At 41.9% G+C, this 15,056-nt stretch overlaps 1 protein-coding gene across 3 annotated transcripts in view; it reads left to right on the top strand.

Annotated features, from left to right (window-relative positions):
- The window catches only part of MCU (mitochondrial calcium uniporter), a 96,663-nt gene that overhangs the window by 4,859 nt on the left and 76,748 nt on the right, over positions 1-15,056 (top strand). For 2 of the 3 annotated variants that reach the window (XM_050898923.1, XM_050898922.1), the window contains exon 1: positions 13,914-14,066. The exons of the other annotated variant lie outside the window; for it this stretch is intronic. In XM_050898923.1, the coding sequence (XP_050754880.1) occupies positions 14,052-14,066 (15 nt within the window). In that variant the 5' untranslated portion in view covers positions 13,914-14,051. Of the gene's footprint in view, positions 1-13,913; positions 14,067-15,056 lie in introns of those variants that run through there. 3 annotated transcript variants of the gene reach the window in all.

Below are 15,056 nucleotides of genomic sequence, written 5' to 3' on the forward strand. Positions count from 1 at the left end.
TGTCAATTGGTCCTCCAAGCCGGGTAGGATTTTGGTGCAGGTAGCCCTGTATTAAGGATGCAGTAGAGAGTGTATCCCACAAAGACAAGAGGACTCTGTGCTGAGGAAAGGTGCCCTGGGATGTGAGAAACCTCAGGAGGAGGATGCAGTGGACATCATGCTGAAGCTGCCCTTTATTGGGCATAGATACGACGTGTATTTGGTGGCTTTTTTTCTATGCTATGGCTGAAACTGTTGCAGCATTAACTTCCAGATAAGCTGTTGCTCAGTAGTGTGGTGGTAATTTCCCTGGTGGGCCCCCGTAACCCGCTCAAGCCCTTTGCTGTCACAAGCAACAGTTTATTGCCCTACTGTTGCCCATCTCTTGAAACAAATTTATTTAACAGGTGAAGCTTGGGGCTCACAAAACTCACGTAGCGGCAGTGACTGGCTGCGAGGATGGTGAGACTTGGAAGAATATTTTGGTGTGGCGTCTGTGTTTTTGCTGAGGATGGAAACTGGCGGACTGCTTTAATTAACTGAACTTCTGTTTACCTGACCTTGCATACTGCTGGTTGTAATTTTCAAATGAATGATTAAAAAGCCAAAGAACTGGTGGCTGTCCAGTGGTTTGAAGGGGCATGAAACAATTATTCTTGCCGGATCTTGGACTGCACTTGTCTACCCTGACCTCCAATGTTTCCTATGCTGGGACATCCACAGCAGCAGTGACATGCATGCTGCACACCAGGAAGAGATGCATCTGGTGTCACTTTGGAAGTCAAGATGGGATGTGGCTTGAACTGCAATATAAGCAAATACCAACCCAGCAGAACATTTATAACGCTGAGGGAGCCCTAGGAAGAGTTGATTTGACCGTAAAGATGGGTCTCTCCACCAAACTTGTTTTTCTCCTGCTTCTTCCCTCACCTCCTTCCCACACGCGTGCGCTTGCTGTCCCGCTGACTCCTCACTCGCCTCGCCCTGGCAGAGGGCGGTGAAAACGTAATGGTTTCTTGTAGCTGTCATTGACACTTGCCCACTCCAGTGCTGGCTAAATTGATTAAAATGCAAGGCAAAGCAAGGTCTGCCGCCTCATACCGGATTTACTGCCACAAGGAAGGCTACGGCTCAATGCTATTTTGAAAGGTTCAGGAGGAAAGAAAACTTTTTGAACGTTTTTACTTCAAATGAGCAGAGGGAATCTGCCCTTAGCTAATTATAGAGCAATGGAATACCAGTACTAAGTTGAAAATTTTGTGCTTTTTAGCTTTTTTGTGAGATTGTGTTAGGATTTTTTTTTGCACGAACAAAAACTTAGAGGGGGATGACCAGCAAGTATTTTTTGGTGTATGAAAGTGGCTAAAACATTCTATTGATCATATTCGTTCTTACAGAGCAAAATAGGTTTTGAAGGGAGGCTGAATTAAAAAAAAAAAAAAAAGGCATTTCGTAGCTTTTGATGTGCCCGTTTGCTCAGTGAATAGAAAAAAAGCTTTACTTGGTAGTGTCCAGAGAACACCCTTCTCTGTGTGGCCTCTCTCTGTGTGAAAGAGGAGTGCTATACAGAAAGGAGTAGATGTTGGGGGGTTTTTTTGACAATTATCTGATGATACTACCTTTTTTTTATTTATAACTCAGCCTGTGGGAATAATCAAGACTTTGTATGTAGGATCTGTGATGGGAAAGGAAGTTGGTAAGGTTGATCAAGTCATTAATATAAAAATTTCAGGACAGTTCTTTTTCCATCCGGGGAGTGTTTCTCAGCTGTGCTCAGACAGGATGGGTATAGCTCTCCTTACCAGAGTCAAGCCTGAAAAAGAGAAGAAAAAAATTTATTATTGTTGTTGTTGTTAATTTTCTAAAGCAGTTTTTAGACTAATCTTAAAGATGAAACTTTCTGTGACGTTAGGTCCCACCCAATCTTGAGGGTAAAAGGTAACTTTTATGACTTCATTTCAGATTTGTCCTGTGAGTCACTTGTTTGCCGTTCTATAAGATAGCATTGAGATGACACAAATCTGTCATTTAAATTATTCTCCTATTTGTAGGTCCATGGAAATGTAGAAACGGTTTTAGATTTTGGGTGGCTTTATTTTTGTTGGTGGGGTTTTTTTGTTTGGTTGTGTTTTTTTTTTTTTTTAATTTCCTTATTTACTTATTGCAGTGTCAGCTGCTGGTCACTCTTCCTGAGATCCCAACTGCTGCTTTCTGCTCCCATGGCCTCTGTGTGGGATGAGAAACTGTCCTTGACAAATTTTGCTAGATGAAACTGTGTGCTCTCTGCTCGCCATGGAGGAATACTTCTAATCTCTGAAGTGCTCTCTGGGTGAGAGACCACCTGTGATATTGCTGATGTGGTTTTCATCATATTTCGGCACTTGCTTTTTGAGGGCAAACTACAGCGATCTGGCTTTAAGGACTGTTTTGTCCTTGAGTATTTAATGATGAAAAGAAAATGACTTGTCCCTTTATTAAAGTTTTGGCAAAGGGTTTTCTTCCTGTTATTAAGGTCTCAGTTGGTCATCAAAATGAGATGTCATTTTAATGAAGATGAAAATATGCAGCACTTAAATGTGATGTGGAATTATTTTCCAGTAGGGCAAGCCTATGGGGTATCGCTCGTGTCTCATGTAAAATACGAAGCATGTCTGCTGTCTTTTTCTGCATTCTTGGCAGCTCTTAAGGAATTAGGAAATGTAGAACAACTTGCATAAGCAGATAGGGAAAAAACACGGCGAATAAGCTTGCTTCAGCGATTCGCTTTTGTTGGCTCCCCCAGGAGGAGAGGACTGCCGTGCAGTGAGGAAACTCTCAAATCTCTGAAACTGCTTATTGGAATAATTAAAACTCGAATTTCACTTGGATATATAACTTAGGAAGGATCTACCGGGGGTGACCACCATAAAAAACCCCTCTGGGTGATTGTCAGTCTTGCGTTCTGTCCTGCAGCCTGCTGGGAATAAAATAGTTCACTCTGAGGTCGTAGCCTAGGAAGTTTTGTAGGGTTTAAGAAAAGCTTTGTGGAACGTATTGCTGTTTTGAGAGGATTTTGGAATAATGCTATGGTAACAATTTCGATTGTTTTTGTCACACAGGTCCCAAGACGTGTATGTAGCTTGCTGCTCCTTCTGTTATCCAAAGTTTACGTAGACTCAAAGTGGTGTGAGGTGGTAGAAACAGGGCGAGGGAGAATGGTTGCCAGATAAAAGTGGTAAGCCTTGGCCTTGCAATGTACCTCGGAGCAGCATCTATTCCTCTGTGTGTGTGTGCAGGAGCTGGGGACACCTGAGCACTCTGTCAGATGGGTACTGCACAGAGGTTCTCACTGCAGAGCATCCGAGTGTGGAGTTAGGTGAGGACACCTTTGCTACTGGGTTTATCTTAGTTGATATACATGGGTTGGAAGGAGGAATGCAAAATAACTGGATTTCTTGGATCAATGTGCATGCAATTTCAGGTGGGGAAGTTCACCGAGCGGTTCATGAATGAAGTGACCGTAGGGTCGGTGGCTGGCAAACAGCATCCTTTCCTTCCAGATTGTGAGGGGAGTTTCCAGCTCATCCTCCAATTTTCTAGGTCAGTTGCTGGAAAAGAGTCCGAAGTTACTCCATGTTTTCCCTGTTCTGCATCACTGTATTACCTTGAAAAGCACCGAGCTAGGCAAAGCTTTCCTTGTTTTATTTTGTTATGAAGAATGTCATGTTTCCTTAAGCTGCATAGTGAGTTTATTTGGATGAGCTCATGTCAATTATTACTGTACCTTGGAACTGCTAAGGAAAAATGCGTTCCCTAAATGTAGTAATGGAGATGGCTTATTTCCGCATTTGAGACTAGTATGTTTTGGAAGTGGCTGGAAGAACGACGTAAAGAACCGTTCAGTTAGAACCCGACATATGGTCCTTGTAAATTCATGGCTTTGTCAATGATTTGTAAAAGGCATAGCTTCCGATGAGCAGGAGGTACTCCCTTGACATATGGGCTTGCTCACTGTCAGCTGAAACGTGAATTGGCGGTATCTGCTGAGCTGTGACTGTTTATTCCTTGTCAGCTGCTGTTCTCCTCTACGTGGTTTCCTTCATCTGTGCGCCTACCTGTCACTTGACTTAAGTACTGTAGACCCCCTCATTAAGGCAGAATGATAACTGTCTTAAGCCCTTGTTTTCTTCTGCCAAAAATGACTTCTAATGATGCTGCGTTCTTTTTGATTTGCAGCTGAAATCTGTAGAATGAATAGCAAATGGATGTTCATCAGCCAGAATGCAGGTTGTGAAATTTAATCAGAATAGTGGACTCTAAGGTATGTCTCGAAACTAAAGAAATTAGTTGACACAGATTATTGTAAAAGGAAATAGAGTTATTCTCTCCACTTAAACCATTTTTAAAAAATACATCCTCATAATTTACCCAGATGGTTGGACTTAAGTGATAGCGATTTTTCTGCCTGGCAAAGTAACTCCCATAGTGTCAATTTTAAATACTACTCTGACAAACGAAGATTTTAAGAGAAAGTGGGCTGTCCAAGATAGCACAAGACTGACGCAGGAATTTTTCAAGTTGCATGTTAGAAGGCAAAAGCTGGGGTCTGGATGATGATTTTTGTATAGAACTTTTCCTATATGATTACTCTATTGTCATTATGTACATAATGCTTACCGCTGAGAACAAATTGATATACCATGTCCAATTCGTGTTTTCTAGTTCTAGACAGAACTCAGACACAGTCAATATGCAATGCAGCAGTAACCTTTTTAAAGTCATTTAAATTAATTGGGAACCTGTCTGAAACATCGCAGAGATTCTTCTGTGGGGGATAGATGGGAGGGAAGGCTGGCAGAGAAAGTAGTTTCTCCCTGCAGTAACAGTGAACTGAAAAAGTGCAGAGATTTCCCAGGGGGAAAAAATGCGGTTCCTTTTTTGGAATGAAAATGCTCTAATTTATCATGTGACTTGGGAAATCCTCTTGGTTTCCTGCAGAGGGGAAAGGGGGGAGTTGAACGTTTTGTTGAATGATAGATCGTGGCATGTTTGTGATGCATAACAGCATCTGCTGCATAAAGAGCTCCCAAGGGAGACTGATGCTTGCTGCAAGGCTATTCCCGTTATCAAGGGACTCGCTTCTAAGGTAGTGATAACAGAAATTCCATTGTCTAAATATTTAGTAGACTTGATAATTACACTAGTGCAGCACTGTATGGTTTCCTCTGAGTTTGGGGATATTCTATTTAAGAGGAGAGTCGGATTCTTCACTTGGACTTGGGTGTAAGGGGTTCACGAGAACCAAATCTAGTCTCTATCTTAAGAAAGAAGAGTCGTATTACAAGCAATGTATATTGCTAGTAATGAAGCAAGCTCCAAATACTCCCTTCTGAATTAAAGGAATATATTAAAGAATTTTCCCTTCCTGTTGCAAGTTCCAGATAAGCCACTCTTGTGCTTTATGAACTGCCTGGAAAACTTATGACTGAGTGCTATTTGGCTTTCATTCAGGCTATGGTTAGTGCCATGCATCATGTAGAAGGACTGAGGAAGCAGAGGGCACGTTGTTTGAGCCTATTTCCAGGCAAGCGAAGGCAGTAGGAGTAAGTGTTACGTGAATATCCAGACTCCATTTTGGCTGCAGCATCACATGAGATTGAACGTACTGGCTTACTTGCAGCCTGCCCGTTGCAAAACATCAGGTTGGTTAATCTGAGGTAGCTTTGCTGCTTTGAGGCAGCAATTTTTTCCTGAAAAGCTTTTTCATTAATAGAGCTTTTTTTTATCATTTAGAAGGGTTGTTGCTAGAACTTCTTGTGCTCTTCAAAAGTGTGTTACAATGCCATGTTGTCCACAGAATTTACTGGCCAGACAGATGAGGCGAGGCTCTAAACGGAGAGAGCTTTTGAAACATTTCCAGTTAGTCTCACTGCAGACCTGTTTTGTGGTTTTGTTTTGTTTGGAGTTTTTTTTTTGACACCTGGAAAATAGGTGTTGAAGGGAGAAACTCTTACACGTGTTGAAACATCCATTCCTGGTTGCTTGGCGGGGTGATGCGAGTCCAGCTGCTAAGTACCAAGAAGCTGATGGTCCAAAACAGAGCTTTGGTTTGAAGCCAAAAAGCCACGGATTTCTCTGACCACAAAGTTGAATAGAGTGATGGTGTCTAAGATTAATTTCATCTTAAGAATTATTTTGTCCAAAGATAAAGAACATGACTCAGATTTGCACACGCACTCATTAAAAATAAATCACAATTTTGAATCAGCTAGTCACTCTTGTGTGTAGGAGTGACCATTTCCATATTTCCTTTTGGCATTTAATGCTCAAGAGAGTAATTTTAAACAAACAGTTTCACAAAGTACTCCTCTTCATTATTTAGCTGGATTGAGTAGGGCAGGATATGAGACTATGCAAATACAGTCTTTTGAGTTGGCAAGAATGCTGTAAGTAAGGATTTTGAGAAAAGCATTAATACCACACAGGCACTTGTGAAATGAATTGTTTTGTAAATAGCATTTTGAACAGATGTTGTTTTTATCTTTCTCCAAAGGTGGGTTGTTTCTGTTGACTGTTCCTGCACACCATTCAGTTTTTCTGTACATAGCAGCTCCTTTTCTTGTGCTGAATGTCTGCTTGTAATTATAACATCATGCTTTCTTCCTTTTGCAGTCAATGATACACACATTATCTCTGTTTCAGGACATCCTTCTCTCTCCTGTCCCAAGCATGCTGGTAACACACAGCTCCAGTTTGAGTGGAGCACCCAGGGCTTTGGATCTAGGAGAATGAATTTGGTGGAGCTGCTGTTTTCATGACCTGCTTCTTGGGCAAGCATGGAAGTAAAAACTGCTCTTTGTGGCTCAGACAAGAGATTCGGCTTTTTTTGTCTTGGGCTGAAAAATAATCAGACTCCAGTTTGATACAGTCTTACTCCTTAATGTTAGGAACTGGGTGTCCCCTGAATTATTCAAGTATCAGTGAAGAGGAGAGGAATAGACAAGAACACCTAAGCATAGAACAGCATTGCTTTCAGGATTTAAAACTAGCATTCTTTTCTCCTAAGGAATTGTTTGTCTTTGTGGTCAGTCAGACGTAATTAATTTCTTAGTTTGTCCTTCAAAGAAAGGTAGGTGTGTAATTGACTCATCCTAAACATTTTATCCACGTTTTTACTTCCATTTAGGAGATTTGGCAACACTCAGAAAGCTGAATTGCTATGATTAGCCTGACATTTTGTATAATAGAGTGCACCATAGAGGTATGTTTTTGGAATTACATAGAGGTTTTGGAATTCCAATGTCAAAGTAGCATGGTACTTTTCAGAGCAGTATTTACATAATTTGTGTGGATTTCTACACTAGATGGAATCCGCATTGCCATGTGACAAGCAAATCATACATGTATCTTCCATGTTCACTGTGTATCTGAACTAGTTAGTATATGGGTTTGATAGCAGTACAGAGCTCTCTTTGCCTCCTTCAGGATGTGATCTTTCTAGCCACAAGTTAGAGCTGATGATGCTTCAAGCAGGATTCTGACTCATAAACACTTGCAAGCTTTCTTACAATCTTGGGAATGTGGAAATACATGGCTTGCAGGTGCATGAAGAAAGATGAATTGCTATCGTAGCAAGACACCCTAGAGCACATGGAGACCCTACTATATGGGTGTTTGAGTGAGCTGGCCGAGGAAACCCGCGCTTCGCTAGGGATGTGTATCAGTACTCAAGTCTATTATTGCTGAATTGCCTTGGCTAAAAAGTAAGGTAAGCCCTTACCTCTTTTCCACTGAACACACACAAAAAAAACCCCTCTGATTGTTTTCTGGTAATTTTTTAACGCACTCGGGCTCTGTTACTCTGCTTCCTTCAAGCTTTTCTAAAGAAAACAAAGCAAAAAAAATATAAAGCTTTCAACCTTTTATTGTCATACTTTCCAAGTTTAGGGCGCTTTCAGTTTTTATAATGCTAACTAGTATCCCATGAATCTTGTTTTTAGGTTAGGCTAATTTAGTTCTCAAAAGCATTTCCCTTTTTCTCCATTTGTAAGCACGAGGTAGTTTAAAACATTTCTAAATGAATTACTTTGGCCACGATTTGCCTTGGAAAAAGCATTCTCTGAAACACTTCATTTGAAGACAGTTATACTTACCTGCTTAAGTGACCGGCTTGGCTTACCAGCACTGGAAGTAATACGCATGAAACTTGTTTAATCTAAAGCGATTAGAATTTGCATTTTATGAGTTGTGTTTACAGCTGCAGCTCTCCAGCTCTGGCTTTATGTCTGCGCTGGGATGAAGCTTGCACCTTAATATTAATTGTCAGTCATGGTAATCATGAGTTATGTGAGGCTTTTCCCATCCTCATTAGCAGTCTCTGCAAGCTTTCCAGCCTGAAGCTTGTAACGAATCTACCTCTAGCTTGTCTGTTATCTGAAGAAATATAACTAGTCAAAATCGAAGAAAAGATGTATTTTGTTGTTGTTACTGTATCTTCTCTCCTCCTGCAATGGTATTTTGCCGAGTCCCTCAACTTCTACTGTAGCCTGAGATGAATGAAGAGCTGGTACATAAACATGAGATAAGCACTGGAAATCTATGCGACTTCTTGGTAGAGAAATCTTCATTTGTTGTATAGTACTGATGTAAAATCCTTCCAACTCTCACTATGAAAAATATCTACATAATTCATTGCAGAACTGAAAAATTTACACGTTGAAAGGACTTTGTAAGTATAAGAACTTCATCTTTTTGAAATCAGTTAATGAAGTTCAAGTTGAGCAGTATTGAAAGTCAACTTGATAACTTGCTGATCCGTATAAATAAATCTCACTGACTCACTGGGAAGCTAGTCGTTTTCCAAGCTAGAGGGAAAGGAGAGTTCCAGGCAGAAAATCAAAAATAATGGGGAGGAAAAAAGTAGATGAAGAATAGGGTGCAGTTGAACTATTGTCATCTGTTGTATTCTGCTTTGCCATCTATCATTATTATTCTAAGTACAGGAATTTGATGGCACATCAAAGCACTTCAGTGACTTCTTTTATATTCCTGATTTATATTCTGCTAACTTTGGTGCAAAGATGCTGTTCTTACTCACCACTTGGTCTTGCTAGTGCTGTTGCTGCAATGTTACTTTTTCCCTCTTGCTTAACAGTGTACTCATAATAAATGCTTTTTTTTCCCCTCTGTGCTAAGGCTTTTATCTAGCAATAGGGTTTTTTCCTCATCCTTGCTGTGAGAATAAGACTACCAATTTATTGTGGGGCTATTAGTTGCACCTTTGAAAAAGAGTCGGAAGGAGCACAACCTTACGCATGACCCAACATAAGAAGTCTTAACTTTTAACAGTTGTAATTGCTGTTTGTGGACTTAATTGTGATGTGGCTTTTGCAGGTAAATAATCTGACAGGAGAAAAACAACCAGTCTCTGACTAGACACTTGCTTCCTTTCTACCCACAGCTCTGATCAGCCATTAATTATTTTTCCCTCTCCACAGTAATTAGGATTGAGCTACGAAGCTCAAAGGTTGAACATAGTATATTAACCCTTGTGTCCTGAAGAGAGGAGACGGGAAGGTATGCCTTCGTGATGCCCTCCTGTGACTGGAGTGACAGCACAAATGATCTGCTTTTCTGTCAGCTTTAGCTGTTGTTCATAAAAATACTTGCTTTATAGAACAGCTTTTAAGTAATATTCAGGTAGAATTTAGAATAATAAAGTTGAATAAAACATGTGACTTTCCTTTCCTACTAAAGCTGCTTGTTTCTTTTTTGTTATTGGTTGCATAGGAAACATCGCGAGTTCCTCAGCTGTAAATACTGCTGCTAGGGCAAGAGGTTTTATCAGAAACACCTTTACATTGCAGTGTAGACTGTATGAAAGTTAGCATTAGTTTTTGTAGTTATAATCTAGTGTCTGGTGCTTTTTTTGGAGTACAGGACCTCCTCCCTTTGGAGTAGCAGTCCTTGCTTCATCTGTCATGAGACGAGGAATCTCTCTGGATCCTGTGGAACAAAATTAACTATTGCAAATGTGGTTTGGTTTTTTTTTCCTGTTAAGCTGCTACTTAAATGAAAATTGCCTTTGGACCTCTGAAACAAGCCCCTGAACGCTCCTTGTGACCTATTTAGTCGACTGAGCACCATTTCTTTTGATTGCTAAGAGCTCCTTCCAGCCCCTGTGATACTGGAAGTACCCTTACTGCTGCCGTTACTGGTGTGCCCTCTATTGTATCTTCAAACGGGTGCGTATCTAACGAGGTAGAATCTCACCTTGTACAGCAGTCCTTCTTTCTTTCTAGCGCTTGTTCTGGTGTTTCTGAGATTCTGTGCCTCTCTGTAGAGCTACTGACTGTGACTAATGCCTTCCTTGCTGAAAAAGCTAAGTACCAGTAGCTGGCAAGATTAATTTTATATAATGTGCTGACTTGATGCTCCAGAGCCTCTAATGATAAATATGTCTTACTTGCACCTCTCCCTGTCCTCTCCCTTTTCCTCTGTCTTCTACCAAGTATAGTTTCTAAAACACCCAAACAGAGTACATAGCGGTGTAAAATGTCCACTTAATCCAGTAGAAGCCATAATCTGTCTTTGCCTGCTGGTTACTACCAGTCTTACATTTCTATAAATTAATTTTTGATTAATAACTAGCAAAAAGCTGTAAAAGAATGCATGTGAAATAGCAAAAAAAAAAAAAAAAAAATCCAAACCTTTAACAGCTATGTTTTAGAGCATTGTTGGTTGACTCGTCTTGTTCAGACCTTTCGCTGATGATAATTTTAGGAAAGAATTGTTACTTCTACTCTAATTCTTAAAGCACTACTAGGAGGTTTTTGGGGAGCCTAAAACTTCTGGCAGCGGTTTTCATTCAGAATTTGTTGAAACTGATTTTTGGAATACAGAGTTGAAGATACGTGCTTCCAAACATCTTACTGTACTTATGTTAAGATTATCGTAGTTTAGAAAAAAATCATGGAATTACTGTCAGTAAAACAGTAATCTGGCAGACTGCTGTGATACAGATTTAAATGGATATGCCATCAGTATTGCTAACAAATCGCTTGCACTGAACTGAGCAGAGGTTCAGCATCAAATATTTCTGGCTTTCTTGTTTTATAAATTCAGATTAGATCAAATGCCCCATCTCTACTGGTACAGTGGGAATTTTAGGTGCAAGTTTCTTTACATTTGGCTGATTCCACTGTCAAGCAAGTGGAAAATTACTTGTATTTTTTGAGTTTTAGGGCCATCATGAATTTTTTTGCCTTCTCTCGGTTTCTTTGAAGGCATTTTTTGGCAAAGAACTGTTTTGCAAGGCATCCCTCATGAAGCTGGAAATGTTGGACTGTACACAACCTCACCAATTTTGTGGTTACATTTGTGGTTAGTACGCTCTGAGTTGTATCTGTTTACTGTGGGAAAAGTTAACGTTTGGGTTGGAGGACCACTCTGATCTCCCTTCTGAGTTAGACGTGTGAAGGCATTCATATCTGCTTTTCATGAGCAAAAACTGGCGTTTGCGTATTCCTCTGTTAGCAAAAGCGTGCAGAATGACCAACTGGCTGTTCTCCAGGTTGTCAGGACGAGTAAGTGTGAGTTAAGAGGCAGGAGCTGCAGGGTGACCCTGCCCGGGAGAGGCTGATGTAACTTTTTTCACACTGGCTTGGTAGTCACTGCTGGCAAAGGGGCCTCGGAGGAAGGAATTTCTGCAGTTCCTGTGCAGGCAGATGATTTACCTTTATGAATCCTTCCTTGTCTGGATGCAAAAGAGCTTTTCAGAGAAGGCTGAGGCAGCTGTGGGGATTCTCTCAGGTTTTCTGTAAGTAAATATTTGGTTTCTAAGAATCTCTGCCCTTTGAATAGTGACCTTTGAGTCATTACTGAAGTAAATGACATGCTTCTTGGACCTCTTGAAGGATATTTGACCTATGATGTTAAACTGACTATTTGCTCCGATTTTAAAACTGCCTTTGGGATTGTGGAGTAGTTCGTGTTGCAAGTGTGAGCTGTAAAGAAGGAAGTTTATCATAAATCAGACTGGTGTCGTTGAGCATCCCTGACTACGGGAGCGTGCAAACAGACCGACACCAGGCTGCTTTGGTATGGGGTTTCTTTATGCAGCTCTTGTGGCTTGCCAGGGATAAGCAGAAATGGATCATTATTTAACACCACTACACGAAAAAATGTAATTAGCGTTAAGTTTACTAGACATAGATGTATAGTACCTAAGACAGTGGGATTGAGTGCACCCTCAGCAAGCTTGCCGACGACACCAAGCTGTGTGGTGCCGTCAACACTCTGGAGGGAAGGGCTGCCATCCAGAGGGACCTTGACAGGCTTGAGAGGTGGGCCCGTGCGAACCTCATGAAGTTCAACAAGGCCAAGGGCAAGGTCCTGCGCATGGATCAGGGCAATCCCAAGCACAAATACAGGCTGGGTGATGAGTGGATTGAGACCAGCCCTGCGGAGAAGGACTTGGGGGTGTTGGTTGACAAGAAGCTCAACATGAGCCGGCAATGTGCACTCACAGCCCAGAAAGCCAACTGTATCCTGGGCTGCATCAAAAGAAGCGTGACCAGCAGGTCGAGGGAGGGGATTCTCCCCCTCTACTCCGCTCTCATAAGACCCCACCTAGAGTCCTGCGTTCAGCTCTGGGGCCCCCAACAGAAGAAGGACATGGACCTGCTCGAGCAGGTCCAGAGGAGGGCCACGAAGATGATCAGAGGGCTGGAGCACCTCTCCTAGGCAGACAGGCTGAGGGAGTTGAGGTTGTTCAGCCTGGAGAAGAGAAGGCTCCGGGGAGACCTTCTAGCAGCCTTCCAGTACCTAAAGGGGGCCCACAAGAAAGCCAGAGGGACTTTTCACAAGGGCATGTAGTGATAGGACAGGGGGTAATGGCTTTAAACTGAAAGAGGGTCGATTTAGATTAGCTGTAAGGAAGAAGTTCTTCACTGTGAGGGTGGTGAGCCACTGGCACAGGTTGCCCAGGAGGCTGTGGATGCCCCATCCCTGGAAGTGTTCAAGGCCAGGTTGGATGGGGCTTTGAGCAGCCTGGTCTAGTGGAAGGTGTCCCTGCCCATGGCAGGGGGGTTGGAACTAGATGAGCTTTAAGGTCCCTTCCAACCCAAACCATTCTGTGATAATATACAACTGTATTTTCCAGAGATTGTATCAGCAGTCGATTTTCCTTGAACTGATGACATGTCTACTTCTGCAGCGTGGCAATAAAAAATAATCATCCCTTCAAATATACTATTATCATTGTTGTGCTTTAGGAAGTATCTTTGTGGTGTCAAATCTGTACTTGTGGCTGCGGTAGCATGAGGGTTAGAGCTTGATTTGTATGCAACGTACTTACGCCAGGGTGGTTGCTGCTGCAGAAAGTAGGCAATGTGTGTCCACTTCAGAAAAGTGCGGGAAGCTTGAAGGGCAGAACTGCTTACCAGCTGGGGAAGCTATCCCTCTTTTCCAGCACCTACGAGGAATGGAGTTTATATTGCTTCCAAAATTGTATGCCTCTTCGATCGTTGCAGCATTTAACTGGGTATTTTCTCCATGCAGTGTCTAGTAAACCTTTTCTTAGGAAGTTTCAATGTTTTATGGCAAAAATCCAGAAACTGTTAGGATAGAGATTAAACCACTTAAGAACTTTGCTAATATATCAAGGGAATTGGTTTTAACAAATAATACAAATAACAAGGAGGGGAATGCAATGCAATCCCTTCTGTTACGCCTTGTCTGTCTTTCTCTCCCAATGGGGGATTTTTCTGTCCCTCTAGCAGCTTTGCTCAGTGCTCAGAGCACAACCAGCTGGGTAGAGAACGGCAGAGTGACCTTGATGAGTTTGGAGGAACGAGTCCCACCTGGCCCAGAGGGCTCCTCTCCCCCTGTGGGGGTTGGAGGGGCTTAGTGCCCCTTAGGTGGGTGAGGGAGGGCTCTGGGTGCAACAGCCTCATGAGGAGCTGCTGTAGAAGGGGCCCTGGCTCCCCTGATGAGTCTGGGGGATGGCAGCGGGCATGGGCTGAGCAGAGCAAAAAGGCTGCAAGAACACCACTGCCTCGCTTGGTGTTGCATCGGTTTTCCCTTTCCTCAGTATGGAGTGTGTGGTGGTGAGTAATACGTGTTATTTCTGCCTAGAGGGTTTTGGGCTTCAGCTTGCATTACCCTTCCAAGTTACTTAATGTGTTGTGTTGTAATTATCTGGCATTGTAAGTCCTCTAATCTTTACATGTTGGGAGTGTTGGGCTAGTGCTTGGGGTGTTATGAATGTTTGGAGGCTGGGGGAAGTAAGAAATTCTTTGTGGAGAAAGAATGTACCATTTACTACCAGGACACTTGCCTGGGGGAAATAATGTTTTTTGCCTTGCAAGCCTTGTTTTCTCTTCCTGCCTTTCCCCAGACCTCAAAGGGAGTACATAACAAACTTGAAAACTACAGCAAGGATATTTTCAGTGCCTCTTGTCCTTGTTTATACTTCAGTAATAACTTCATGAAAAATCTATAATTCAGGAGAAAACATTTGGAAGCTTTACAACCAATACTTGATGTCTTGGTGGTTATGTGGGTACTTAGATCAGAATAAGCCTTTTATATTGGCAGGGCAAGGGACAAAAATAGCTTTTCAAGCATGCAAGTAGCTGGATAAAGTAAATAAAAGTAATGCTACACAAACTTCTATCTGGTATTTGGATTGTGTGTGATAGTGTGCTGGGTATGGTGTTAAAAAAACTATTTAAAAAAAATGCCAAAACCTGGATGCACATCCTATCTGCTAGGGTAAAACAGAGAATTATATCCAACTTTTAGTAAAGGAAAGCTGACTGTTAAGACCATGTTGAGTGTGAGAAGGTAGACAGACAGCTCTCTGAGCACATGCTGTAAATCCCTAGCCGTGCCCCCTGTATGGGGTAGGCTGTAGGGCTGCTTTCTCATGCTTCTGCCCATGGAGGAATTGGTTCTGGGTGAAGTTTTGAGTAAAAGCTGGTGCCTTCTCTTGTAACTTACCTTGGGAGTTGTACTTCCTAGTGAAAGGACAAGGAGTTTAAATGAGTATCTGTATACTATTCATGTAGCTAACAAAGTTTTGGTTTTTCTTCTAC

The sequence above is a fragment of the Gymnogyps californianus genome, chromosome 6 (genome assembly GCF_018139145.2).
Source record: "Gymnogyps californianus isolate 813 chromosome 6, ASM1813914v2, whole genome shotgun sequence".
In the NCBI taxonomy this organism is placed as follows: Eukaryota; Metazoa; Chordata; class Aves; order Accipitriformes; family Cathartidae; genus Gymnogyps; species Gymnogyps californianus.